Source organism: Salmo salar, chromosome 01 (assembly GCF_965601325.2).
Source record: "Salmo salar chromosome 01, fSalSal1, whole genome shotgun sequence".
Lineage (NCBI taxonomy): Eukaryota > Metazoa > Chordata > Actinopteri > Salmoniformes > Salmonidae > Salmo > Salmo salar.
In genome coordinates, this window is record NC_138291.1 from 100,615,482 (window position 1) to 100,642,500 (window position 27,019).

Sequence of the window (27,019 nt, forward strand, 5' to 3'; positions counted from 1 at the left end):
AGAGGATGGTTATGTTGAATGTCTTGTCGGCCAAAGTTGCATGACGAAAATGTGCAGAGGCAACAACCATGTGAATTTGAAATGACATGCAGGAAGACAGCTGAAACTGGATCTAATTTAATATTAATCACATTTCTAGAGAATCTGAGGTGTGATCACCAGCAGAGATTATGTGTAACTCTGTGTTTATTTTTGTCGCACTGCTTTGCTTTATCTTGGCCAGGTCGCAGTTGTAAATGAGAACTTGTTCTCAACTGGCCTACCTGGTGAAATAAAGGTGAAATATATATAATTTTTTTGAAAGAGTTGTGTGTTGTGTAAAGGGTCGCTGGTTTTCGCTGCACCTACTCCTTGTCCACTGTCACACTGGAGCCTCTGTTAGAGCCTCACAAGAACAACAGATGAGTGCTAAAAGTGTTCTTGCAAGTTGAGTTGGGGGGGTAGGACTCACCTTTGAGAGAGCAGCCCTGCAGGAAGAGATGTCTATGGGGTGAGGTGGCAGGCGGTGTGGAGGCAGGCGGTGGGGAGGCAGGCGGTGTGCAGAAGGCATGTGCTGCAGGGAAGTGCTGCTTCTTCAGGGCCTGGATCAGGTTAGGCCTGTACTCTGGGTCCACACACCACAGAGAACCCTTACCATTCAGCTGAAATAAACATCACACACTACATTAGAAAATACAGTAAGTCTGACCTGGGTGGTGTTCATTTGTGGAACACCGTAGCTAAAAGTTTCAACTGAGCATTTCTTAGTGGATATATTCATATACCGTAATTTCCGGACTATTAAGCGCACCTGAATATAAGCCGCACCAACTGAATTTAAAAAATATTATTATTTTGAACATAAATAAGCCGCACATGTCTATAAACCGCAGGTGCCTACCGGTACATTGAAACAAATGAACTTTATACAGGCTTTAACGAAACACAGCTTGTAACAAAAATAAATAGGCTTTAACGAAACACGGCTTGTCATCGACTCATTAAGACCAAGCTCCCGTGCAGCAGCTCTATTTCCTTTTCCAACAGCCAGATCAATCCCCTTCAACTTGAAAGCTGCATCATATGCATTTCTCCGTGTCTTTGCCATGAGGAGGGTGACAAAATGACTACCGTAATCAGAATGATGGGAAGTTTGAGAGCGCTCAATTTAATCTAAACAGTAAACAAAAAAGTTGTTTGACCTTAACCCGTTCGGCAATTTCATTGGTCTAATGAAAGCTTCATGCCGCCAAAAAACTGAGCACGTCACAGAATGTGTTTTATTGGAGAGAAAAAAAAAATTGAAAGCGGGAAAAAAATCCATATATTTGCCACGTCATTGTTTAAGCCGTGAGGTTCAAATTGTGTGAAAAAAGTTGCGGCTTATAGTCCGGAATTTACGGTAGTATCTCATTGTAATACCACAAGACTCTGGCAAAGCTTTCATGACTGAGCGTTCGTTTCCCACGGGGGGCCAGCACAGAAAAAAAAATAAAAATGTATGAAATGTATGCATTCACTACTGTAAGTCGCTCTGGATAAGAGCGTCTGCTAAATGACTAAAATGTAAAATGTAAATGTAATGACTAAGCTTAACAATAATAATAAATACCATTTTGCACACGCTTTTAATCAAAGCAACTATTTTCCAAAGTCTTATCCAAAGCGACTTACAGTCATGCATGCACACATGCGTGGCCCGGGAATAAAACCCACAATCCTGACGTTGCTAGTGCCATGCTCTATAAACTAAGCCATACAGGACCTCTTGATAGGCAGCAGCAGACAGCTGTTTTGCCTGCATGGCTGACTCTCACTGTAGCCTCACCAGGGCTTTAGTTTCTCTAGCTGCCATAATGACTCATAATGCAGTCACCAATCCAGGCCCTGCTGGGTGAACTGCATGATGGGAGGAAAACTGTCAATAAACATTCCATGCCGTCCTTAAATGGCTTATTATAGGGTTGGACTGAGTTGAGCTTTTTATACGTACTGGGAAAGTCCTTTTCATGTGACTTGCATTTGTAGAACCTCCCTACTGTAGCCAAGACGTTGTTATATATCCCATATGCAGGTTCATGAACTACCACTGAGACAACACACATCTCCATGATGTAAAACAATATGTTCACATTTGTACATCTGTACGTCTGTGCGTGTGTGTGTGTGTGAGAGAGAGAGAAAGTGTGTAAACGGTTCTTTTTCAGCCCAGGAGGAGGAAGCGAGAGGAGTAGGGATATAACCTTGACTCAGATTACCAGCCGGCACGCAGACAGGAAGGAGGAAATGTCACCATGGCAACGCAAACCACCAGGTAGTGTATCATCTGAAACCAGTGCTGATCGCTCTGCTGTGCTCTCAGCTCAGCAGACAGGTGGGCTCACACTGTGATGCACCGTGCCACAGTACTGTTGGTGCCATTGATACACCGTGCCGTTGATTGCAAATACAGAGTGAGCACATTATCAATGTTACACTACTGCCTCTGCCACTATACAATATCAGTATAGCACTCCAATGATTCTTCATGACACTTTCACACAGCCAAGAATCTCAGAGGCAGGATACTATCAGCTAATTTGAACACAATTTTAATGTTTATTTTTTTGTCATTTAGCAGATCCTCTTATCCAGAGCGACTTACAGTACTGGCCACGTGGGAATCACACCCACAACCCTGGCGTTGCCAGCGCCATGCTCAACCAACTGAGCCACAAGGGACAACTTTAAACCCACTGGATGACGTCCATCGTCTCAATCTCACCCTGCAGTATCAGCATTAGGGATTGGCATTTTACTTTTTTTGACAGTTCGAGTACCTCACATGATTTATTTGAGTAAACAAATTTTAAAAAGTATATACAGTACTTTGCAAAAGTATTCACCCCCTTGGCGTTTTGTAGGTGTGTAATTTAAATGGATTTTTATTTGGATTTCATGTAATGGACATACACAAAAAAATAGTCCAAATTGGTGAAGTGAAATGAAAAATATAACTTCTTTCAAAAAATGTGAAAGAATTTAAAACAGAAAAGTGATGCGTGCATATGTATTCACCCCTTTACTATGAAGCTCCTAAATAAGATCTGGTGCAACCAATTACCTTCAGAAGTCACATTATTAGTTAAATAAAGTCCACCTGTGTGCAATCTAAGTGTCACATGATCTCAGTATATATAATAAATAAATAATTAATACATACACACCATACATACATACATACACACACACACACACACCACACACACACACTAGTGGGGGGGACGGAAAGTATTTGATCCCCTGCTGATTTTGTACGTTTGCCCACTGATAAAGAAAGGATAAGTCTATAATTTTAAATGGTAGGTTTATTTGAACAGTGAGAGACAGAATAACAAAAATATCCAGAAAAACGCATGTCAAAAATGTTATAAATTGATTTGCATTTTAATGAGGGAAATAAGTATTTGACCCCTCTCAATCAGAAAGATTTCTAGCTCCCAGGTGTCTTTTATACATGTAACAAGCTGAGATTAGGAGCACACTCTTAAAGGGAGTGCTCCTAATCTCAGCTTGTTACCTGTATAAAAGACACCTGTCCACAAAAGCAATCAATCAGATTCCAAACTCTCCACCATGGCCAAGACCAAAGAGCACTCCAAGGATGTCAGGGACAAGATTGTAGACCTACACAAGGCTGGAATGGGCTACAAGACCATCGCCAAGCAGCTTGGTGAGAAGGTGACAACATTTGGTGCGATTATTCGCAAATGGAAGAAACACAAAAGAACTGTCAATATCCCTCGGCCTGGGGCTCCATGCAAGATCTCACCTCGTGGGGTTGCAATGATCATGAGAACGGTGAGGAATCAGCCCAGAACTGCACGGGAGGATCTTGTCAATGATCTCAAGGCAGCTGGGACCATAGTCACCAAGAAAACAATTGGTAACACACTACGCCGTGAAGGACTGAAATCCTGCAGCGCCCGCAAGGTCCCCCTGCTCAAGAATACATATACATGCCCGTCTGAAGTTTGCCAATAAACATCTGAATGATTCAGAGGACAACTGGTGAAAGTGTCCTAGTCAGATGAGACCAAAATGGAGCTCTTTGGCATCAACTCAACTCAGTGGGTTTGGAGGAGGAGGAATGCTGCCTATGACCCCAAAAACACCATCTCCACCGTCAAACATGGAGGTGGAAACATTATGCTTTGGGGGTGTTTTTCTGCTAAGGGGACAGGACAACTTCACCGCATCAAAGGGACGATGGACGGGGCCATGTACCGTCAAATCTTGGATGTAAACATCCTTCCCTCAGCCAGGGCATTGAAAATGGGTCGTGGATGGGTATTCCAGCATGACAATGACCCAAAACACACGGCCAAGGCAACAAAGGAGCGGCTCAAGAAGAAGCACATTAAGGTCCTGGAGTGGCCTAGCCAGTCTCCAGACCTTAATCCCATAGAGAATCTGTGGAGGGAGCTGAAGGTTCGAGTTGCCAAACGTCAGCCTCGAAACCTTAATGACTTGGAGAAGATCTGCAAAGAGGAGTGGGACAAAATCCCTCCTGAGATGTGTGCAAACCTGGTGGCCAACGACAAGAAACGTCTGACCTCTGTGATTGCCAACAAGGGTTTTGCCACCAAGTACTAAGTCATGTTTTGCAGAGGGGTCAAATACTTACTTCCCTCATTAAAATGCAAATCATTTTATACAATTTTTGACATGCGTTTTTCTGGATTTTTTTGTTGCTATTCTGTCTCTCACTGTTCAAATAAACCTACCATTAAAATTATAGACTTATCATTTCTTTGTAAGTGGGCAAACATACAAAATCAGCAGGGGATCAAATACTTTTTCCCCCCACTGCGTGTGTGTGTGTGTACACACACACACGTTTTGAAAAGCCCCAGAGTCTGCAACACCACTAAGCAAGAGGCACCACCAAGCAAGCAGCACCATGAAGACCAAGGAGCTCGCCAAACAGGTCAGGGACAAAATTGTGGAGAAGTACAGATCAGGATTGGGTTATACAAAAATATCAAACTTTGAACATTCCACGGCGCACCATTAAATCCATTATAGAGGTCGACAGATTATGATTTTTCAACGCAGATGCCGATTATTGGACGACCAAATAATTAATAAATCACTCAATCTATCTATCTATCTATCTATATATATATATATATATATATACATATACACACACACACACACACACACACACACACACACACACACACACACACACACACACACAATAAATGACAATTACAACAATACTGAATAAACAATGAACACTTAACTTAATACAAAAATAAAATCCATTTAGTCTCATAATGAAACATGTTCAACTTGGTTTAAATAATGCAAAGACACAGTATTGGAGAAGAAAGTAAAAGTGCAATATGTGCCATGTAAAAAAAGCTAACGTTTAAGTTCCTTGCTCAGAACATATGAAAGCTGGTGGTTCCTTTTCATATGAGTCTTCAATATTCCCAGTTAATAACTACAACCTAAAACTTCTTATAGGACTATTTCTCTCTATACCATTTGTATTTCATATACCTTTGACTATTGGATGTTCTTATAGGCACTTTAGTATTGCCAGCCTAATCTCGAGAGTTGATCGGCTTGAAGTCATAAACAGCGCTGTGCTGCAAGCATTGCTAAGAACTGCTGTTTGAATGAATGCTTACGAGCCTGCTGCTGCCTACCACCGCTCAGTCAGACTGCTCTATCAAATCCTATACTTAATTCTAATATGATAAACACACAAATACAAGCCTTTGGTCATTAATATGGTCAAATCCGGAAACTATCATTTCAAAAAGAAAATGTTTATTCTTTCAGTGAAATACGGAATCTTTCCGTATTTTATCCAACGGGTGGCAATCCTAAGTCGAAATATTGCTGTTACATTGTACAACCTTCAATGTTGTCATAGTTATGTAAAATTCTGGCTAATTAATTATGGTCTTCGTTAGGGATAAATGGCCATTCAACAGTTCGCCAAGAGCCAGGCGGCCCAAACTGCTGCATATAATCTGACTCTGCTTGCACTGAACGCAGGAGAAGTGACAATTTCCCTAGTTAATATTGCCTGCTAACATGAATTTCTTTTAACTATATATGCAGGTTTAAAAAATATATAGTCGTGTATTGATTTTAAGAAAGGCATTGATGTTTATGGTTAGGTACATTATTGCAACGATTGTGCTTTTTTCGCAAATGCGCTTTTGTTAAATCAACCGTTTGGCAAAGTTGAAGTAGGCTGTGATTCGATGATAAATTAAGAGGCACCACATTGATTATATGCAATGCAGAACAAGCTAGTTAACCTATATAAAAAAAACATGTGTGGTTAACTAGTGATTATGTGAAGATTGATAGTTTTTTTTTATTAGATAAGTTTAATGCTAGCTAGCAACTTACCTTGGCTCCTTGCAGCCACAAGGTCCTTTTGATGCTGCACATGCGTAACAGGTGTTCAGCCTGCCACTCAGTCTCCTCGTGGAGTGCAATGAAATCGGCATCCAAAAAGGCAGATTACCGATTGTTATGAAAACTTGAAATCGGCCCTAATTAAACGGCCATGCCGATTAAATCGGTCGACCACTAATCCATTATTAAAAAAATTGAAAGAATATGGCACCACAACAAACCTGCCAAGAGAGGGCGGCCCACCAAAACTCACAGACAAGGCAAGGAGGGCATTAATCAGAGAGGCAACAAAGAGACAAAAAATAACCCTGAAGGAGCTGCAAAGCTCCACAGCAGAGATTGGAGTATCTGTCCATAGGACCACTAAGACGTACACTCCACAGAGCTGGGCTTTACAGAAGAGTAGACAGAAAAAAGCCATTGCTTAAAGAAAAAAAATAAGCAAATACGTTTGGTGTTCGCCAAAAGGCATATGGGAGACTGCCCAAACATATGGAAGAAGGTACTCTGGTCAGATGAGACTAATATTGAGCTTTTTGTCCATCAAGGAAAACGCTATGTATGGCACAAACCCAAAACCCTGAGAACATCATCCCTACAGTGAAGCATGGTGGTGGCAGCATCATGCTTTGGGGATGTTTTTCCCCATCGGCAGGGACTGGGGAACTGGTCAGAATTGAAGGAATGATGGATGGTGCTAAATACAGGGAAATTCTTTAGGGAAACCTGTTTCAGTCTTCCAGAGATTTCAGACTGGGACAGAGGTCCACCTTCCAGCAGGACAATGACCCTAAGCATACTGCTAAAGCAACACTCGAGTGGTTTAAGGGGAAACATTTACATGTCTTGGAATGGCCTAGTCAAAGCCCAGACCTCAATCCAATTGAGAATCTGTGGTATGACTTAAAGATTGTTGTACACCAGCGGAACCCATCCAACTTGAAGGATCTGGAGCAGTTTTGGCTTGAAGAATGGGCAAAAACCCCAGTGGCTAGATGTGCCAAGCTTATAGAGACTTGCAGCTATAATTGCTGCAAAAGGTGGCTCTACAAAGTATTGACTTGGGGGGGGGGGGGGGGTGAATAGTTATGCACGCTCAAGTTTTCAATTTGTCTTTTTCTTGTTTGTTTCACAAGAAAAAATATTTAGCATCCTCAAAGTGGTAGGCACGTTGTGTAAATCAAATGATACAACCCCCCCCAAAAAAGATCTATTTTAATTCCAGGTTGTCAGGCAACAAAATAGGAAGAATGCCATCGGGGGAGAATACTTTCGCAAGGTACTGTATTTGTATAACATAACGCCCGCGCTGGAAAGAAGTGTGCGCATTTATCTATAGGCCTAAATGTTTCCAAATGTAATAAAAACAGACAACCTTACTTTCATAAGTATTCAGACCCTTTGCTATGAGACTCAAAATTGAGCTCAGGTGCATCCTGTTTCCATTGATCATCCTTGAGATGTTTCTAGGACTTGATTGGAGTCCACCTATGGTAAATTCAATTGATTGGACATGATTTGGAAAGGCCCACACCCGTCTATATATAGTCCCACAGTTGACAGTGCATGTTAGAGCAAAAACCAAGCCATGAGGTTGAAGGAATTGTCCATAGAACTCCGAGACAGGACTGTGGAGGCACAGATCTGGGGAAGGGTACCAAAAAATGTCTGCATCATTGAAGGTCCCTAAGAACACAGCAGCCTCCATCATTCTTAAATGGAAGACATTTGGAACCACCAAGACTCTTCCCAGAGCCGGCCGCATGGCCAAACTAAGAAAATCGGGGAGAAGGGCCTTGGTCAGGGATGTGACCTTCCAGAAGGACAACCTTCTCTGCAGCACTCCACCAATCAGGCCTTTACGGTAGAGTGGCCAGATGGAAGCCACTCCTCAGTAAAAGGCACATGACAGCCCGCTTGGAGTTTGCCAAAGGGCACCTAAAGACTCTGACCATGAGAAACAAGATTCTCTGGTCTGATGAAACCAAGGTTGAACGCGTTGGCCCGAATGAGAAGCGTCACGTCTGGAGGAAACCTGGCACCATCCCTACGGTGAAGCATGGTGGTGGCAGCATCATGCTTTGGGGATGTTTTTCAGCGGCAAGGACTGGTATTTATTTTTTTATTTAACCTTAACTAGGCAAGTAGGTTAAGAACAAATTCTTATTTACAATGACGGCCTACCCCGGCCAAACCCGGACGACGCTGGGCCAATTGTGCGCTGCCCTATGGGACTCCCAATCACGGCCGGATGTGATACAGCCTGGAATCTAACCAGGGACTGTAGCGACGCCTCTTGTACTGAGATGCAGTGCCTTAGACCACTGCGCCACTCGGGAGCCCCAGTAGAATAGTCAAGGGAAAAAAAACTTTTTCTTTGTCATTATGTGGCATTCTGTGTAGATTGAGGGCAAAAAAAACAATTTAATCCAAGGCTGTAACGTAACAAAATGTGTAAAAATTCAAGGGGTCTGAATACTTTCTGAATGCACTATACAAATACAACACTAGAGTCAATGCAAATTAACGGTTGTCTTCAAGACAAAAAAAAACAAATTTTTTGGTTTATTTTCCCATTCTGGCTGCCACAAAGCACATTTCACCAAATGGTATTACAGCATTTGATTTTTTTTAAATCTCTGGTTAAAGATCAAGCATTGACATCCGTTCGAGTGCTGGATTACTAACGGCCACCCCTAGTCAGATGAGAACTTGTTGTCCTTGCAGGAATCGAACCCACAACCTAGGCACTGCCAACTCTTTGCAGGGTAACCAAACAAAGTGTGTTTGTGTGTGTGCACGTGCATCTCAAAGTTCTCTCACCTTTCCCAGGCTACTCTCCACCTTACGGAAACACTTGTTGAGTGACAGGTTGTGTCTGACGCTGTTCTTCCAGCCGGTGGGGGCCGAGGAGAAGTAGGGGAAGTGCTGTACGATCCAAGCATAGATGTCCTTCACTGGCAGGCTCTTACTGGGGCTCTGCTCTATGGCCATGTAGATCAACAGAGAGAATGAGAAGGGAGGCTTGGACTTCAACAAGTCCCTCTGTGACAAAGAGGAAGAGGATGAAGAGGGGGGGTTCTGAGGGGCTCCGGTGTCACCCTCAATGTCAAAGAGGGGGCTGGCACTGGGTTGGGCCCCCCCGGCCCCTCCTAGGGTAAAGTTCTGGAGCAGGTTCTCATGGAGCCAGTTGAGGTTGGTGAGCTCCTCATCCTCAGAGCCCCCTGAACCAACGGACCCCCGGTCCAGACTGGTGGCCAATGGGCTGGCTGCACCACACTCTGCCTCCGGGAGAGTCCCCGCCCCCCCACACAAACCCCTAAGTCCCACCCTTTCCCCCTGCATCCCCGGCGTTTCCGCTTTCTTATCCGGCGACATCCCGATGATTGGACCCATTAAACCAGGGAGGTCTGGAGAAAGAAGAGAAGAAAGGTTTAGAGTTGGTTCCAAAATAACTGACAGAGAAAGGGGCGACACAGAGAAAGAGGTTGCATAGGCTAGCACAGTTGGATACTAGTAGCTAGATAAAAACAGGTTGGTAGCATTGAACTTTCCTTCACACAGCGGCACAATCACAGCAGAGAGCAGCTTTCCCAACACGACTGGAAACATGAAATAAATGGATGTGACAATTTGAAATGATGTGCTCTACCAAGCGCTCAATGTGTTTTACTAAGGTTGCCCCGAGGGCAGGCAGGGCTACCCTCCCCTCCTTTTTCCCTCTGCCCCCTCTCCTTCACATGCAGGCTGACGTGTAGACTACCCTCCCCTCCTCTCTCACTCTACAGCCAAGAGCCTTTGATGAGGACCTCTGAAGAGTCTGGGACGACTACAGTCTCTCCAGCCTGCTCTCCTCTCCACCCACCTCGTCTGACCAGACGCACCTGCTTCTTAAATGCCAATGAGCATTAAACCATCCCTGTCACGATGTGAGAGCTGACAGAGAAAGGATCCTTCCCTCTTACACTGCCTTATTAAGTAGACAGCTTTCAAATACAGAGCTGCCTACCCTGCAATCACCTAGGTGTCAGGACTACCACTTATCTTGGCACAACCCACCTGATACCGCTTGACTGGAGATTAGAAATACAATATAAACATCATTTAGAATCAAGGTAGGAGACAGCAATAATACATTCTAAAGGGACTTCCAAGATTAGGACTAGAAAAGACCGACATTCTGTAGAAATGGGTTTTAAGTCCTGTTTTAAAAGTTCATAATGATGGAGTGGCTTTCAGATGGTCAGGGAGAGCATTCCATAGGCGAGGGGCAAGGGAGCAGAAGGCTCGGTCCCCCATGGAGATGTGTCTTGGGGACTTGACGCAGTAGGGATTGGCTAGAGCAGTGATAGGAATTAGGTCCCCGATGTAGGTGGGACTCAATCCATTCAAGCCTTTAAACACTAGGAGGAATTTAAAGTCAATCCTTTAGTTAACCGGTAGCCAGTGGAGTTCTGCAGGGATGGGGGTGGTGTGGGCTGACTTCCTGGTCAGGACTCTGGCAGCACAATTCTGGAGAAGTTGTAGCCTCTTCAGTGATTTTGACTGGAAGGCCCACGAACAGGGCGTTGATGTAATCTTGCAGTTGTTCAGCTGGAGTAAGTTCTCTTTCATCCATGACATGATTTGGGCAGCTGCCAAGTTTTGCTTGTGCTGAAAGACAGTGTCCAGTTTGGTGTTAATATAGCAAGGGTGATACTGGGTGGGAGAACAGACGGGGGTCCTTATTTTTTACCTTTTAAAATGCATTTCTACACAGTTTGACACTACTTACTATGCCTCTCGAGGGGTATATGGAGGGGTGTATGGTCCCCCCCCAAATTAAAATATTTATTTTTGAGGGACGGGGAAAGATTTCTTTGTGGGAAACCAGCGAACTTCCTGCATATACAGTGGCAAGAAATATGTGAACCCTTTGGAAATACTGGGATTTCTGCATAAATTGGTCAAACATTCAACTTACACTGAATGTTTATGTATTCAATATAGACAAGACAAATACATTAATTTGTGTTAAGGATAAGCACACTGTTTGTTTGTGGTGACTTAGATGAAGATCAGATCAAATTTGATGACCAATTTATGCAGAAATCAAGTAATTCCAAAGGGTTCACATATTTCTTCTTGCCACTGTGTACACAAAGTATTCAGACCCCTTCACGTTTTGTTACGTTACAGCCTTATTCTAAAATGTATTAAATAGTTATTTTCCCCTCAATCTACACACATTACCCCATAATGACAAAACAAAAAACGTTATTTAAAATGTATAAAAATCAAATTTACATAAGTATTCAGACACTTTACCCAGTGCTTTGTTGAAGCACCTTTGGCAGCAATTACAGCCTCGAGTCTTCTTGAGAATGACACTACAGGCTTGGTACACCTGTATTGGAACGATGAGGCTGTAATCGCTGCCAAAGGTACTTCAACAAACAGGGAAGAACTCGGTTTTGTTGTTTTGAAAGTGTATTGGAAAGTTCTTAGAAGCAAGCTAACTCTAGTTTGGATCCCGCGACGCAGTCGGCATCAGCTGCTGAGACTGCTAATCTCTGTCCGGTGATCTTGCCGATCAAAGACGGGTCTGAGGAGCAATTTGGTGATGCAGCTAGCTGCATATAAGTTGGCGGGGTTTTCTTGAGGGCTTGAACGCAGCCCGCAACACAATTAGCCATTGTGGCTGGGACCACGGATTGTCCCGGGTTTGTGGTTGTCTCGTTCCCTGCTGTTTGTCGGCCATGTCTGGAACTGCGAGGAGCTACCATGACAAAGACCAAAGCCGGCGAGAGTACCGTTGAGGACAGTGGTGTTTCTATAACAGGTGAAGGATGTTTTAAAAACAAACAAAAATAGTTCTACAAGCAGTTGTTACAACAAGAAAATAGCATCAAGTGTTTTGTCCAAATACTGGTGGATTCAACTAATAAAATAGACAACCTGACCAGAGAGGTCCAGGACCTGAAGAACAGTTTGCAGTTCTCCCAGGATCAGCTCAATGAGTTGAAACAGGAGAACGGCAAGATGACAGCAATCTGTATGTCAGTGAAAGAGGACATCAGTTCTGTGTGTGAATCCATGATAAAAATGACATAAAATCAACTCGATGGACAATCAAGGCGGAACATGGTTGTGGACGGAATTTCAGAATCTCCACGAGTCCGGGATGGAGTCTGAGGACATAGTGAGGGAAATGATTTGAGAAATTGAAGATTGAAGTTGAAATTGAAGAGGAGGAGCGCTCCCACAGGACTGGAAAACCCAGGTGACAGGCCCAGGCCGATAGTTGTCAAGTTCCAGATGTTCAAGGACAAGGTAGCTGGTCTGGAAAGAGCCAAGAATTTGAGAGGAATGTATATTTTCTTTAATGAGGACTATCCTGAAGTTGTGCGACAGAAGAGGAAAAAACTTATACAGTCATGAAAGTTGGCAGACAGCGCATGGGGACATTACTTACATCCGCTGTGACAGGCTCATCGTCCACCCTCCCAGAAGCCTATAAGGGATGAGCGAGCCAAGCCTATTGGTTAGCAGCTTCAACCCCGCAGCACATGCACGGACACACACCTATTGCTTGTTTGCTCTTTTCAGTATTATGTCTCTCTTTGATGAGTTCCCAGGAAAGGGCTGAAATAGCCCATATTATTACGTAGTCCTAGAAATAAGGTTCATGAAATCCATAACTTGCTAACATCAGATAACCTTCATATATTAGCCATTTCTGAGACTCGGATAATTAATTTGATGATACGGCAGTAGCAATACAAGGATATAACATCTATAGAAGAGACAGAAATGCTTAAGGGGAGGTGTTGCTGTATAAATTCCAGAGCCATATCCCTGTAATGCTTAGAGAAGATCTTATGTCAAGTGTTATTGAAGTGTTGTTGTTGCAGGTTCACTTCGCACATCTAAAGCTTTTCTTTTGGGGTGTTGCTATACGCCACCAAGTGCAAACAGTCAGTATCTAAATAATGTGTTTAATGCTTGATAGTGTATGTGATGTAAACAGAGGTCTACTTTCTTGGGGACCTGAATATTGACTGGTTTTCATCAAGTTGTCCGCTCAAGAGGAAGCTTCTCACTGTACAGTGCCTGTAATCTGGTTCAAATGATTAATCAATGTACCAGGGTGTTTACAAAACACTACAGAACAAGATCATCCACATGTATTGATCACATTTTTACTAATACTGTAGAATTCTGTTCTAAAGCTGTATTCGTACCCATTGGATGCAGTGATTACAATATAGTGGCTATATCCAGGAAAGCCAAAGTTCCAACAGCTGGGCCTAAAATAGTGTATAAGACATCATACAAAAGATGTTGCTGTGACTCTTATGTGAATGTTTGTTGGTCTAATGTGATTAATGAGGAGCATCCAGACGCTGCACTTGATGAATTTATGAAATTGCTTCATCAAATTATTGATTAAACATGCAAACTGACTGTTAAGGCTCTGTGGATTGATGAGGAATTGAAAAACATGGTACAAAAGGAGTGGCTAATAAGTCTGGCTGCACATTTGACTGGCTGACTTACTGAAAATTGAGAAATTATGTGACTAAACTCAACAACAAAAATAAACCATTATGAAGCCAAGGTCAATGATGGGGGTAAAAAACTTTAGAGCACTTTAAATGAAATTATGGGCAGAAAGACATTCAACTCCATCTTTCATCAAATCAGATGGCTTATCACAAAACCATTTGATGTTGCCATTATTTTGACTACTTCATTATCAAAGTAGGCAAACTTAAGCTGGAAATGCCAACAACGAACAGTGAGCCATCGTATTCATTTATAATAAGAAAAAAAGAATGAAAGAAAAGCATTGCAACTTTGAATTTTGTAAAGTTAGTGTGGGAGAGGTGGAAAAATGGTTATCGATCAATAATGACAAACCTCCTGGGCTTTGACAGCTTAGATGGAAAGCTACTTAGGATGGAAGCTGACTCTATAGCCACTGCTATCTGTCATATCTTTAATCTGACCCTAAAGTAATTCCACTACCCAAGTGGTAGCGGAATGTGGTAAAGTGGAGTGGTAAAGCAGCCTTTACTGGTCCTAACAGCAGACCTATCAGCTTGCTGCCAGCTCCTAGCAAACTGTTGGAGAAAATTGTCTTTGACCAAATACAATGCTATTTCTCTGTAAACAAATTAACAACAGACTTTCGGCATGCTTATAGAGAAGGTCACTCAACATGTACCGCACTGACACAAATGACTGATTGGTTGAAAGAAAATGATAATAAGAATATTTTGGGAGCTGTACTGTTAGATTTCCATGCAGCTTTTAATATTATTGACCATAACCTGTTGTTGAAAAACATATCTGTTATGGCTTTTCAACCTCTGCCATATTGTGGATTCAGAGCTATCTAATAGAACTCAAAGGCTTTTCTTTAATGGAAGCTTCTCTAATGTCAAAATAAGTAAAGTGTGGTGTAAAGCAGGGCAGTGCTCTAGGCCCTCTACTCTTTTCTATTTTTACCAATGAACTTCCACTGGCATTAAACAAAGCATGTGTCAATGTGTGCTGATAATTCAACCATATACGCATCATCAACCACAGATAATGAAGTCACTGAAACCCTTAAAGATTTGCAGTCTGTTTTGGAATGGGTGGCCAGTAATAAACTGGTCCTGAAAATCTCTAAAACTAAAGAGCATTGTATTTGGTACAAATAATTCCCTAAGTTCTAGACCTCAGCTGAATCTGGTAATGAACGGTGTGGCTGTTGAACAAGTTGAGGAGACTAAATTATTTGTCGTTACCTTAGACTGTAAACTGTCATGGTCAAAACATATAGATTCAATGGTTGTAAAGATGGGGAAAGGACTATCCGTAATAAAGAGATGCTCTGCTTTTTTGACACCACACTCCAAAAAGCGGGCCTGCGTTGGTGGCACTGTATTATCCTCAAAGCGGGCAAAGGTGTTTAGTTTGTCTGGAAGCGTGACGTCGGTGTCCATGACGTGGCCGTTTTCTTTTTATAGTCCATGATTTCCTATTGAACCTGCCACATACGTCTCGCGCCTGAGCCATTGAATTGCAATTCCACCTTGTCCCTGTACTGGCATTTCGCTTGTTTGATTGCCTTGCGGCGGGAATATTTACACTGTTTGTAGTCAGTCAAATTCCCAGACGTCTTTCAATGGTTAAATGCGGTGGATCGTGCTTTCAGTTTTGCGCGAATGCCGCCATCCATCCACAGTTTCTGGTTAGGATAGGTTTAAATAGTCACCGGGCTGTAATGTGCCTTTTACTGAGGAGTAGCTTCCGTCTGGCGACTCTACCATAAAGGCCTGATTGGTGGAGTGCTGCAGAGATGGTTGTCCTTCTGGAAGGTTCTCCCATCTCCACAGAGAAACTCCGGAGCTCTGTCAGAGTGACCATCGGGTTCTTGGTCACCTCCCTAACCAAGGCCCTTCTCCCCAATTGCTCAGTTTGGCTTGCTGGCCAGCTCTAGGAAGGGTCTTGGTGGTTTCAAATTTCTTCCATTTAAGAATGGAGGCCACTGTGTTCTTGGGGACCTTCAATGCTGCAGACATTTTTTGGTACCCTTCCCCAGATCGGTGTCTCGACACAATCCTGTCGCTGAGCTCTACGGACAATTCCTTCAACCTCATGGCTTGGTTTTTGCTCTGACATGCACTGTCAACTGTGGGACCTTATACAGACAGGTGTGTGCCTTTCCAAATCATGCCCAATCAATTGAATTTACCACAGGTGGTAAATACAATCAATTTTAGAGTAAGTCTGTAACAAAATGTGGTGAGGAAAAAAATAATAATCAAGCGGTCTGAAAACATTCCGAACGCACTATATCGACCTGTTCTGAATATTGGAGGGGACTTGTCCCCCTCATCCCATTGGCAATTTAGCCTATATACTTGGAGCTTCAATGCCATACAACTCTCCTTGCGTGGCCTCCAGCTGCTCTTAAATGCAAGTAAAACTAAATGCATGCTCTTCAACCGATCGCTGCCCGCATCACTACTCTGGACGGTTCTGACCTAGAATATGTGGACAACTACAAATACCTAGGTGTCTGGTTAGACTGTAAACTCTCCTTCCAGACCCACATTAACCTCTCTAGGCTAGGCGGGACGAATTCGTCCCACCTACGTAACAGCCACGGCTATCCTGTGGCGCGATTTTCAAAACCTTAAAAATCCTATTACTTCAATTTCTCAAACATATGACTATTTTACAGCCATTTAAAGATAAGACTCTCGTTAATCTAACCACACTGTCCGATTTCAAAAAGGCTTTACAACGAAAGCAAAACATTAGATTATGTCAGCAGAGTACCAAGCCAGAAATAATCAGACACCCATTTTTCAAGCCAGCATATAATGTCACCAAAACCCAGAAGACAGCTAAATGCAGCACTCACCTTTGATGATCTTCATGACAACCCTAGGACATTATGTTATACAATACATGCATGTTTTGTTCAATCAAGTTCATATTTATATCAAAAACCAGCTTTTTACATTAGCATGTGACGTTCAGAACTAGCATACCCCCCGCAAACTTCCGGGGAATTCGCTAACATTTTACTAAATTACTCACGATAAACGTTCACAAAAAGCATAACAATTATTTTAAGAATTATAGATACAGACCTCCTCTATGCACTCGATATGTCCGATTTTAAAATAGCTTTTTGGTGAAAGCACATTTTGCAATATTCTAAGTACATAGCCCAGGCATCACGGGCTCGCTATTTAGACACCCGGCAAGTTTAGCACTCACCATAATCATATTTACTATTATAAAAATGTCATTACCTTTTGTTGTCTTCGTCAGAATACACACCCAGGACAGCTACTTCAATAACAAATGTTGGTTTGGTCCAAAATAATCCATCGTTATATCCGAATAGCGGCGTTTTGTTCGTGCGTTCCAGACACTATCCGAAATAGTAAAGAAGTGTCGCACGCATGGCGCAATTCGTGACAATAAAATTCTAAATATTCCATTACCGTACGTCGAAGCATGTCAACCGCTGTTTAAAATCAATTTTTACGACATTTTTCTCGTAGAAAAGCGATAATATTCCGACAGGGAATCTCCTTTTCGGCAAACAGAGGAAAAAATCCCAAAGGCGGGGGCGGTCGGGGTCACGCGCATAAGCTAGTGTCTCTTGATGGGCCACTTGAGAAAGGCGATAATGTGTTTCAGCCTGGGGCTGGAATGACGACATTCTGTTTTTTCCCGGGCTCTGAGCGCCTATGGACGACGTGGGAAGTGTCACGTTAGAGCAGAGATCCTTAGTAAATGATAGAGATGGAAAAGAAGTTCAACAAATGGTCAGACAGGCCACTTCCTGTAAAGGAATCTCTCAGGTTTTGACCTGCCATTTGAGTTCTGTTATACTCACAGACACCATTCAAACAGTTTTAGAAAATGTAGGGTGTTTTCTATCCATATGTAATAAGTATATGCATATTCTAGTTACTGAGTAGGAGTGGTAACCAGATTAAATCGGGTATGTTTTTTATCCAGCCGTGTCAATGCTGCCCCCTAGCCCTAACAGGTTAAGCGTCGCCAATCCAAAATTAAATCTAGAAATTGGCTTCCTATTTCGCAACAAAGCATCCTTCACTCATGCTGCCAAACATACCCTCGTAAAACTGACTATCCTACCGATCCTCGACTTGGTCGATGTCATTTACAAAATAGCCTCCAACACTCTACTCAGCAAACTGGATGCAGTTTATCACAGTGCCATCCGTTTTGTCACCAAAGCCCCATATACTACCCACCACCTGTACACTCTCGTTGCCTGGCCCTCGCTTCATACTTGTCGCCAAACCCACTGGCTCCAGGTCATCTACAAGTCTATGCTAGGTAAAGCCCCACCTTATCTCGGTTCACTGGTCACCATAGCAGTACCCACCCACAGCACGCGCTCCAGCAGGTATATTTCACTGGTCACCCCCAAAGCCAATTCCTCCTTTGGCTGCCTTTCCTTCCAGTTCTCTGCTGCCAATGACTGGAACGAACTGCAAAAATCACTGAAGCTGGAGACTCATATCTCCCTCACTAACTTTAAGCACCAGCTGTCAGAGCAGCTCACAGATCACTGCACATAGCCCATCCACCTACCATCTTCTGCACACCTATCACTCCAGTGTTTAATAATAATATAAATAAATAAATAAATATATACACACACACACACACTTTTTCCCCCCCTACTGTACTATTGACTGTAGGTTTGTTTATTCCATGTGTAACTCTGTTGTATGTGTCGAACTTCTTTGCTTTATCTTGGCCAGGTCGCAGTTGTAAATGAGAACTTGTTCTCAACTGGTTAAATATTTTTTTTTTTTTTTAAGTGTTTACAATGAATGAACCACGAAACAGCAAAACATTATTTTGTATCGCAACACAATACATTGACTCACACAGTAGCCTAAAGGAGAACTAAACACACAGGAAATATTCTCACAGTACGTGGAATTTACTTCCTCCTCTGGAATGTTTGTACACATTCAGTAGCTACATAAGACCAGCGGAAAATAGTCCAATTAATCAATGAGGCCAAGCAAGAGCACAGAAGGCAGCCAGCAAGAGACATCCCCCCCCCCCCCTCTCCTCCCAACAAACTTTAGTCTTTGCCCCCAGTGTCACCATGACAACCCTGCTGCGGTCACTTCAATTAAGAGCACAAATCCTCCCAACGAGAGAAAGTGGGAAAATAAGTAATCCATCTAAGCTGGGCTGTGTCTGTCACTGTAGCCAACAACCAATCAGCTTGTGGCAACCCTACAGTGACAGGGTAGTGTCTGTGGGGAACCACCAAACGTCCCGGTATAGGCTGGGGTGGTGCTGCTGAGGCTTGAGGTGGGGCTGAGGCTGGGGTGGGTTGTGACTAGACAGGGGCTGGGCTAGGGTGGTCTGGGTTATGTCTGGGCTGAGCCTGATGCTTGGGGTGGGGGTTGAGGGACATTGGGAGACAGAGGGGTGGAGGATGGCTGGGCCCATCCTTTCACCGTTGTTGTTGTTGTTGTTAAAGAGGAATTGGGCCAAGCTCTGCTCTGGACAGAGAAAGGAGAAAGAGGGGGAGAGGGAGGGCATAGAGGGAGAAAGAGAGCAGGCTCTGGGAACCTAGTGATGAGATAGAGGATGATGGGAGCAGAAAAGAGGGCAGGGGTGTGATGTGCACCAGTATACCCTCAGCCCTAGACATTCATCTCACCTCTCAGAGAGAGAGGATCAGTCTAGGTCTGAGGTTGGGTATTCACTTTCAGGGTTTACAGGAGGGGTCAGCAACAGGCGGCCCCTCCTGTAGAGGTAGAGATTATTTTTCAAAGGAAGAGGAAAACATTTGTACATATGTTTAACAGCAAGTGTCCTTCTTACAAAGAGAGAGTGTAGTAGAAAGAAAAGGGATGAGAGCGAGCATCAGAGAGAGAGCGAGCCAGCCAGCCAGCCAGCGAGCAACAGACAGAGAGCGAGCTCGCAAGAGAGCGAGCTCGCAAGAGAGCGAGCTCGCAAGAGAGCGAGCTAGCAAGAGAGCGAGCTAGCAAGAGAGCGAGCCAGCCAGAGAGCGAGCCAGCCAGCCAGCCAGCCAGCGAGCGAGCCAGCCAGCGAGCCAGCCAGCGAGCCAGCCAGCGAGCCAGCCAGCGAGCGAGCCAGCCAGCGAGCCAGCCAGCGAGCCAGCCAGCCAGCCAGCGAGCCAGCCAGCCAGCCAGCCAGCCAGCGAGCCAGCCAGCCAGCCAGCGAGCCAGCCAGCCAGCCAGCCAGCCAGAGAGCGAGCGAGCCAGCCAGCCAGAGAGCGAGCGAGCCAGCCAGCCAGAGAGCGAGCCAGCCAGCCAGAGAGCGAGCGAGCGAGCGAGCCAGCCAGCCAGCCAGAGAGCGAGCGAGCCAGCCAGCCAGAGAGCGAGCGAGCGAGCGAGCCAGCCAGAGAGCGAGCGAGCGAGCCAGCCAGAGAGCGAGCGAGCGAGCCAGCCAGAGAGCGAGCGAGCCAGCCAGCCAGAGAGCGAGCGAGCCAGCCAGCCAGAGAGCGAGCGAGCCAGCCAGCCAGCCAGAGAGCGAGCCAGCCAGCCAGCCAGCCAGCCAGCCAGCCAGAGAGCGAGCGAGCCAGCCAGAGAGCGAGCGAGCGAGCCAGCCAGCCAGCCAGAGAGCGAGCCAGCCAGCCAGCCAGAGAGCGAGCGAGCCAGCCAGCCAGAGAGAGAGCGAGCCAGCCAGCCAGAGAGCAAGCCAGCCAGAGAGCGAGCGAGCGAGCCAGAGAGCGAGCGAGCCAGCCAGCCAGAGAGCGAGCGAGCCAGCCAGCCAGAGAGCGAGCGAGCGAGCCAGCCAGCCAGAGAGCGAGCGAGCCAGCCAGCCAGAGAGCGAGCGAGCCAGCCAGCCAGAGAGCGAGCGAGCCAGCCAGCCAGAGAGCGAGCGAGCCAGCCAGCCAGAGAGCGAGCGAGCCAGCCAGCCAGAGAGCGAGCCAGCCAGAGAGCGAGCGAGCCAGAGAGCGAGCGAGCCAGCCAGCCAGAGAGCGAGCGAGCCAGCCAGCCAGAGAGCGAGCGAGCCAGAGAGCGAGCGAGCCAGCCAGAGAGCGAGCGAGCCAGCCAGCCAGAGAGCGAGCGAGCCAGCCAGCCAGAGAGCGAGCGAGCCAGCCAGCCAGAGAGCGAGCGAGCCAGCCAGCCAGAGAGCGAGCGAGCCAGCCAGCCAGAGAGCGAGCGAGCCAGCCAGCCAGAGAGCGAGCCAGCCAGCCAGAGAGCGAGCGAGCGAGCCAGCCAGCCAGAGAGCGAGCGAGCCAGCCAGCCAGAGAGCGAGCGAGCGAGCCAGCCAGCCAGAGAGCGAGCCAGCCAGCCAGCCAGAGAGCGAGCGAGCCAGCCAGCCAGAGAGCGAGCGAGCCAGCCAGCCAGCCAGCCAGAGAGCGAGCCAGCCAGAGAGCGAGCCAGCCAGCCAGCCAGCCAGAGAGCGAGCCAGCCAGCCAGCCAGCCAGCCAGAGAGCGAGCCAGCCAGCCAGAGAGCGAGCGAGCCAGCCAGCCAGAGAGCGAGCGAGCCAGCCAGCCAGAGAGCGAGCGAGCGAGCCAGCCAGCCAGAGAGCGAGCGAGCGAGCGAGCCAGCCAGCCAGCCAGCCAGAGAGCGAGCGAGCCAGCCAGCCAGAGAGCGAGCGAGCCAGCCAGCCAGCCAGAGAGCGAGCGAGCCAGCCAGCCAGCCAGAGAGCGAGCCAGCCAGCCAGAGAGCGAGCGAGCCAGCCAGCCAGAGAGCGAGCGAGCCAGCCAGCCAGAGAGCGAGCGAGCCAGCCAGCCAGCCAGAGAGCGAGCGAGCGAGCCAGCCAGCCAGAGAGCGAGCCAGCCAGAGAGCGAGCGAGCCAGCCAGCCAGAGAGCGAGCGAGCCAGCCAGCCAGAGAGCGAGCGAGCCAGCCAGCCAGAGAGCGAGCGAGCCAGCCAGCCAGAGAGCGAGCGAGCCAGCCAGCCAGCCAGAGAGCGAGCGAGCCAGCCAGCCAGCCAGAGAGCGAGCGAGCCAGCCAGCCAGAGAGCGAGCGAGCCAGCCAGCCAGAGAGCGAGCCAGCCAGCCAGCCAGAGAGCGAGCGAGCCAGCCAGCCAGCCAGAGAGCGAGCGAACCAGCCAGCCAGCCAGAGAGCGAGCCAGCCAGCCAGCCAGAGAGCGAGCCAGCCAGCCAGCCAGAGAGCGAGCCAGCCAGCCAGCCAGAGAGCGAGCCAGCCAGCCAGCCAGAGAGCCAGCCAGCCAGCCAGCCAAAGAGCCAGCCAGCCAGAGCGCCAGCCAGCCAGAGCGCCAGCCAGCCAGAGCGCAAGAGACGGAGCGTGCCAGAGAGCGTGCCAGAGAGAGTGAGAGAGAGAGACTTGTTTCCTCTATATTATATATTCATTGCCACCACTCCGAGATTTTTTTGGGGAATCCATCATATGTATATTATTATTTTGGGGATGGTAAAATATTCAGTGTAAACTTAAAGGACTAAAATCTGAAAAAGTATATAGCTCTATCTTTAAATAAGTTATTTGAAAATTAACAATCAACAAAATGTACTGAACTTAAATCTAACCGCATGATGTAAAGTGTTGATCCCATGTTTCACTTCTAAGGCAGTTCTTCTAGCTGGCTGATGAGGCATATCTGCTGCTGCTACTCAACAATTAGAACCACTCTGTTGTATGATGTGGAGGTCTGGGACAACAAACAGGCCGGGTGGTGATTAACCTCAATTAGCAGCACAAAGACCCTCCTTCCCCTCTCTGCTACACCACCACCGGCCCAGGGCCCACGCCCCCAACATCCTTCAGGTAACACCCCACCAGCCACATTTAAATATCGACAGTGTGTGTTTTTAGTGTGCATGGTGTTCTAGTGGGCATGTACATACACTGAACAAAAATATAAAAACGCAACAGGCAACCATTTCAAAGATTTCACTGAGTTACAGTTCAATTGAAATAAATCCATTAGGCCCTAATCTATGGATTTCACGAGGTGATGGCGGCAGATGAATAGCACGACAATGGGCCTCCGCATCTCATCACAGTATCTCTGCATTCAAATTTCCATCAATAAAATGTAATCGTGTTCGTTGTACTTAGCTTATGCCTGCCCATACCATAACCCAACCCGCCACCATGGGGCACTCTGTTCACATCATGGACATCAGCAAGCCGCGGTTATATTTTTGTTCTGTTTATTTGTGTATAGTGCATTCAGAAAGTATTCAGACCTGTTGACTTTTTCACATTACAACCTTGTTATAAAATTGACTAAACACATTTTTTACTCAATCTTCACACAATACCTCAAAATGACAAAGTGAAAACAGGTTTTTAGAAATACCTTATTTACATTAAGTATTCAGACCCTTTCCTATGAAACTCGAAATTGAGTTCAGGTGCATCCTGTTTCTATTGATCATCCTTGAGATGTTTCTACAACTTGATTAGAGTCCACCTGTAGTAAATTAAATTGATTGGACATAATTTAGAAAGGCACACACCTGTCTATATATGGTCCCACAGTTGACGGTGCATGTCAGCAAAAACCAAGCCATCAGGTCGAAGGAATTGTCCATAGAGCTCAGCAACAGGATTGTGTCGAGGCACAGATCTGGGGAAGGGTACCAAAACATTTCTGCAGCATTGAAGGTCCCCAAGAACACAGTGGCCTCCATCACTCCTAAATGGAAGAAGTTTGGAACCACCAAGACTCTTCCTAGAGCTGGCCAGCCAGCCAAACTGAGCAATCGGGGAGAAGGGCATTGGTCAGGGAGGTTACCAAGAACCCGATGGTCACTCTGACAGAGCTCCTCTGTGGAGATGGGAGAACCTTCCAGAAGGACAACCATCTATGCAGTACTCCACCAATCAGGCCTTTATGGTAGAGTGGACAGAAGGAAGCCACTCCTCAGTAAAAAAGGCACAGAATTGGAGTTAGCCAACACAAAAATAATTTCAATATTGGTTTCATCAGACCAGAGAAACTCTTTGGCCTGAATTCCAAGTGTCACATCTGGGGGGAACCTGTCACCCTCCCTACGGAGAAGCATGGTGGTGGCAGCATCATGTTGTGGGGATGTTTGTCAGCGGCAGGGACTAAAAGACCAGTCAGAATCGAGGGAAAGATGAACAGAGCAAAGTACAGAGAGATTCTTGATGAAAACCTGCTCAGAGTGCTCAGGACCTCAAACTGAGGCAAAGGTTCACCTTTCAACAGGACAATGACCCAAAGCACACAGCCAAGACAACGCAGGAGTGGCTTTGGGACAAGTCTCTGAATGTCCTTGAATAGCCCAGCCAGAGCCCAGACTTGAATCCGGTCGAACATCTCTGGAGAGACCTGAAAATAGCTGTGCAGCAACGGTCCCCATCCAACCTGACAGAGCTTGAGAGGATCTGCAGAGAAGAATGGAAGAAACTCCCCAAATACAGGTGTGCCAAGCTTGTAGCGTCAAACCCAAAAAGACTTGAGTCTGTAATCGCTGCCAAATGTGCTTCAAAGTACTGAGTAAAGGGTTTGAAGACTTATGTAAATGTGATTCAGATTTCTATTTATTTCCAAATTTGCCAAAAAATTCTAAAAACCTGTTTTTGTTTTGTCATTATGGAGTAGTGTGTGTAGATTGACGAGGGGGGTAAAATTTATGAATTTTAGAAGAATAAGGCTGTAACCTAAATTGTAGAAAAATTGAAGGGGTCTGAATACTTTCTGAATGCAGTGTGTGTGTTATACATGTTAAATAAACAGACCAAAACACCAGCTGAAGGGAATCCATCTGAAGATCAAAGGAAGTGCTTTTAGCTGATTATCACATTCCCGTTGCGTAGTGAATTATCATCGCTGTTATGAGTATCATCATTATCCTTGCTCTTATCAGAAGGCATCAAAGCGGGACGCGGCAAGGCGAGCGAGGGGTCCGCTAGCTGGTTAATGGGCCACGTGTGAGTGAGTGCTAATGAGAGATATTAGCTTGTTGACTTCTCAGTGCTAAGCAAATTGCTACAGAAGCTGGCCCGGATGGTAGCCTATCTGTTCATCTGCAAGTTAAAACTACCCCCCTCTCCATCGGGCCAGCCCCTCCATTATAAATGTGGTAACAGACAGACAAAAGACAGGTGCAGAGGCATATTAGGCCATTTTCCCTTGGAAACTTTACCCTTCTAATGCACTGATTTAAAAGACAAAAGAACATGCAGAGGCATTAGGTTTGTGGTGACTTAATGACTCTTTAGATATGTACAGAAAAATGTGATGTCTTAGTGGGTACAGTCGAAGAGACAGAAAAGAAGTCAGCGACGGGAGTGGTTCTGTTTCAGTGGGTTTTCTTGACTTTGATGCCTTATAAACACGACCCAGGTTATGGAGATATTTCCTCAGTGACAACAGAAGAGGAGACTGGCTTCTGCTCTATCTCCTGATCTGCAGAGTGGTTGCCGTGGCAGCAGGGCCTAGCTGTAAAGGGAAGTAATTGTGCTGTACTCTGTGGCGGAGCGAGGCATGAGGAGAAAGGCTAATGTGGAGAAATCAATACACGCTCCGCTCAAAAGTGCTGAGGCCAGCAGTCTACCCTCATTCTCCTCAAACCTCCCTCACAAAGACGAGGATACACTGACAGAGAAAGAGAAGAGAAACATCAGCCCAGCTGTCAGAAAAAAACACTCATTCTTTGAGACTGCAGTAAAAGCATGAGAGCCTACCTTATTAAAACAATTTAAAATGGCCCCACACACCAATTCAAATGTTGCATTGATATCTAAACATGCCATTTTGAAATGGATAAAGGCACACAGACACACTGCACCAAAACTATTGACTCAAACCTCTAACACCTCTGTAATAGATACTGTGTGTCACAACACTGAAGCACACATTCTGACAAAGGGTTGGTTAGATTTCAGCTGATACTTCTTACAGTGGGGGTTACTTTACAACCTGGTCTGTCATTCAAACAAGTAGTAAGAGAGAGTAGTGTGTGTCTTACTCTGTTGGTCAAACTGGTTTGTGTGTCTCTAGTCTGTCGGAGTGCAGTAGACCGGCAGGTACACTGATGAGAGGTCAGAGATACTACAGTATTCCTCATTGAGGTTGAATACTTTCTGACACTGAGAAATGGATGGGGTCTAATGTGTGCTGGAGGTGAAAGCAAACAGATTTGAGTTGAAACAAAGACGTTAAGATTCAGCCTCGCTTTCTCCTCATACAAAGGAGCGGTTGTTTTTGCTCTGGCGACATTTCACAAGCCCAACAGTATTCTAAACAGAGAACTGAGCAAGGGGGAAACGCCTCAGGCCTGGTGAGGAAGTTCATTTACAAAGACAGACCAACTCACACAGAGAGCAACTCACAGAAAGACACCTCTATGGGACTGTGGACTTGACCAGTGACAGGAGTGGAGGTTAGGTGGAGTTCCCTACTTCAGGGAGAATAGCCCTTTCAAAAGCTCGATGCATGTGCGTCTGCAGAATGTACCCATTACCACAGCATGCACTGTCAGACAAACAGTACCCACATGGCAAGCATATGGGGAAATACAAAAACAGTTTTAACCAAACAGAGTTGAGGATAAGAACAAAATGACAGAACAAGGATGAGCACCAGAGAGAATGCCAAGTGTGCAAAGCGGTCATCAAGGCAACGGGTGGCTACTTTGAAGAATCTAAAATATATTTTGATTTATTTAACACTTTTTTGGTTACTACATGATTCCATGTGTTATTTCATCATTTTTGATGTCTTCATTATTATTCCACAATGTAGAATATAAGGAAAAAATAAAGGAAAGAAAAACTCTGGAATGAGTAGGACTGGTGTACACACACACACACACACACACACACACACACACACATACTATAATGCTCACATGAATGTCAGGCTGAATATATGTTCATGTCAGTGACTCAAAAATAATTGGAATTTAGTTCCTCGTAGAATAATGTTACAATGCAAATGTCATGTGTAAACAGTTTGTTTTCACACGAAGCAGCGCTAGCAGGGCAGAAATTTGACTGACTTGTTGGAAAGGTGACATACTTTGATGTTGCCACGTTGAAAGTCACTGAAGCCTTCAGTAAGGCCAGTCTACTGCCAATGTTTGTCTATGGAGATTTCATGGCTGTGTGCTCAATTTTATACAGTTGTCAGCAACGGGT

The 27,019-nt window shown here is 45.5% G+C and overlaps 1 protein-coding gene across 2 annotated transcripts in view; it reads right to left on the reverse strand.

The window, feature by feature from the left end:
- LOC106611131 (forkhead box protein N2) overlaps nt 1–27,019 on the reverse strand; it is a 57,085-nt gene that overhangs the window by 9,551 nt on the left and 20,515 nt on the right. For both annotated transcript variants that reach the window (XM_082978390.1, XM_082978393.1), the window contains exons 2-3: nt 9,232–9,818; nt 452–641 (exon numbers count right to left, since the gene is read on the reverse strand). In XM_082978390.1, coding sequence (XP_082834516.1) covers nt 452–641; nt 9,232–9,804 — 763 coding nt within the window. In that variant the 5' untranslated portion in view covers nt 9,805–9,818. The remainder of the gene's footprint in view (nt 1–451; nt 642–9,231; nt 9,819–27,019) is intronic.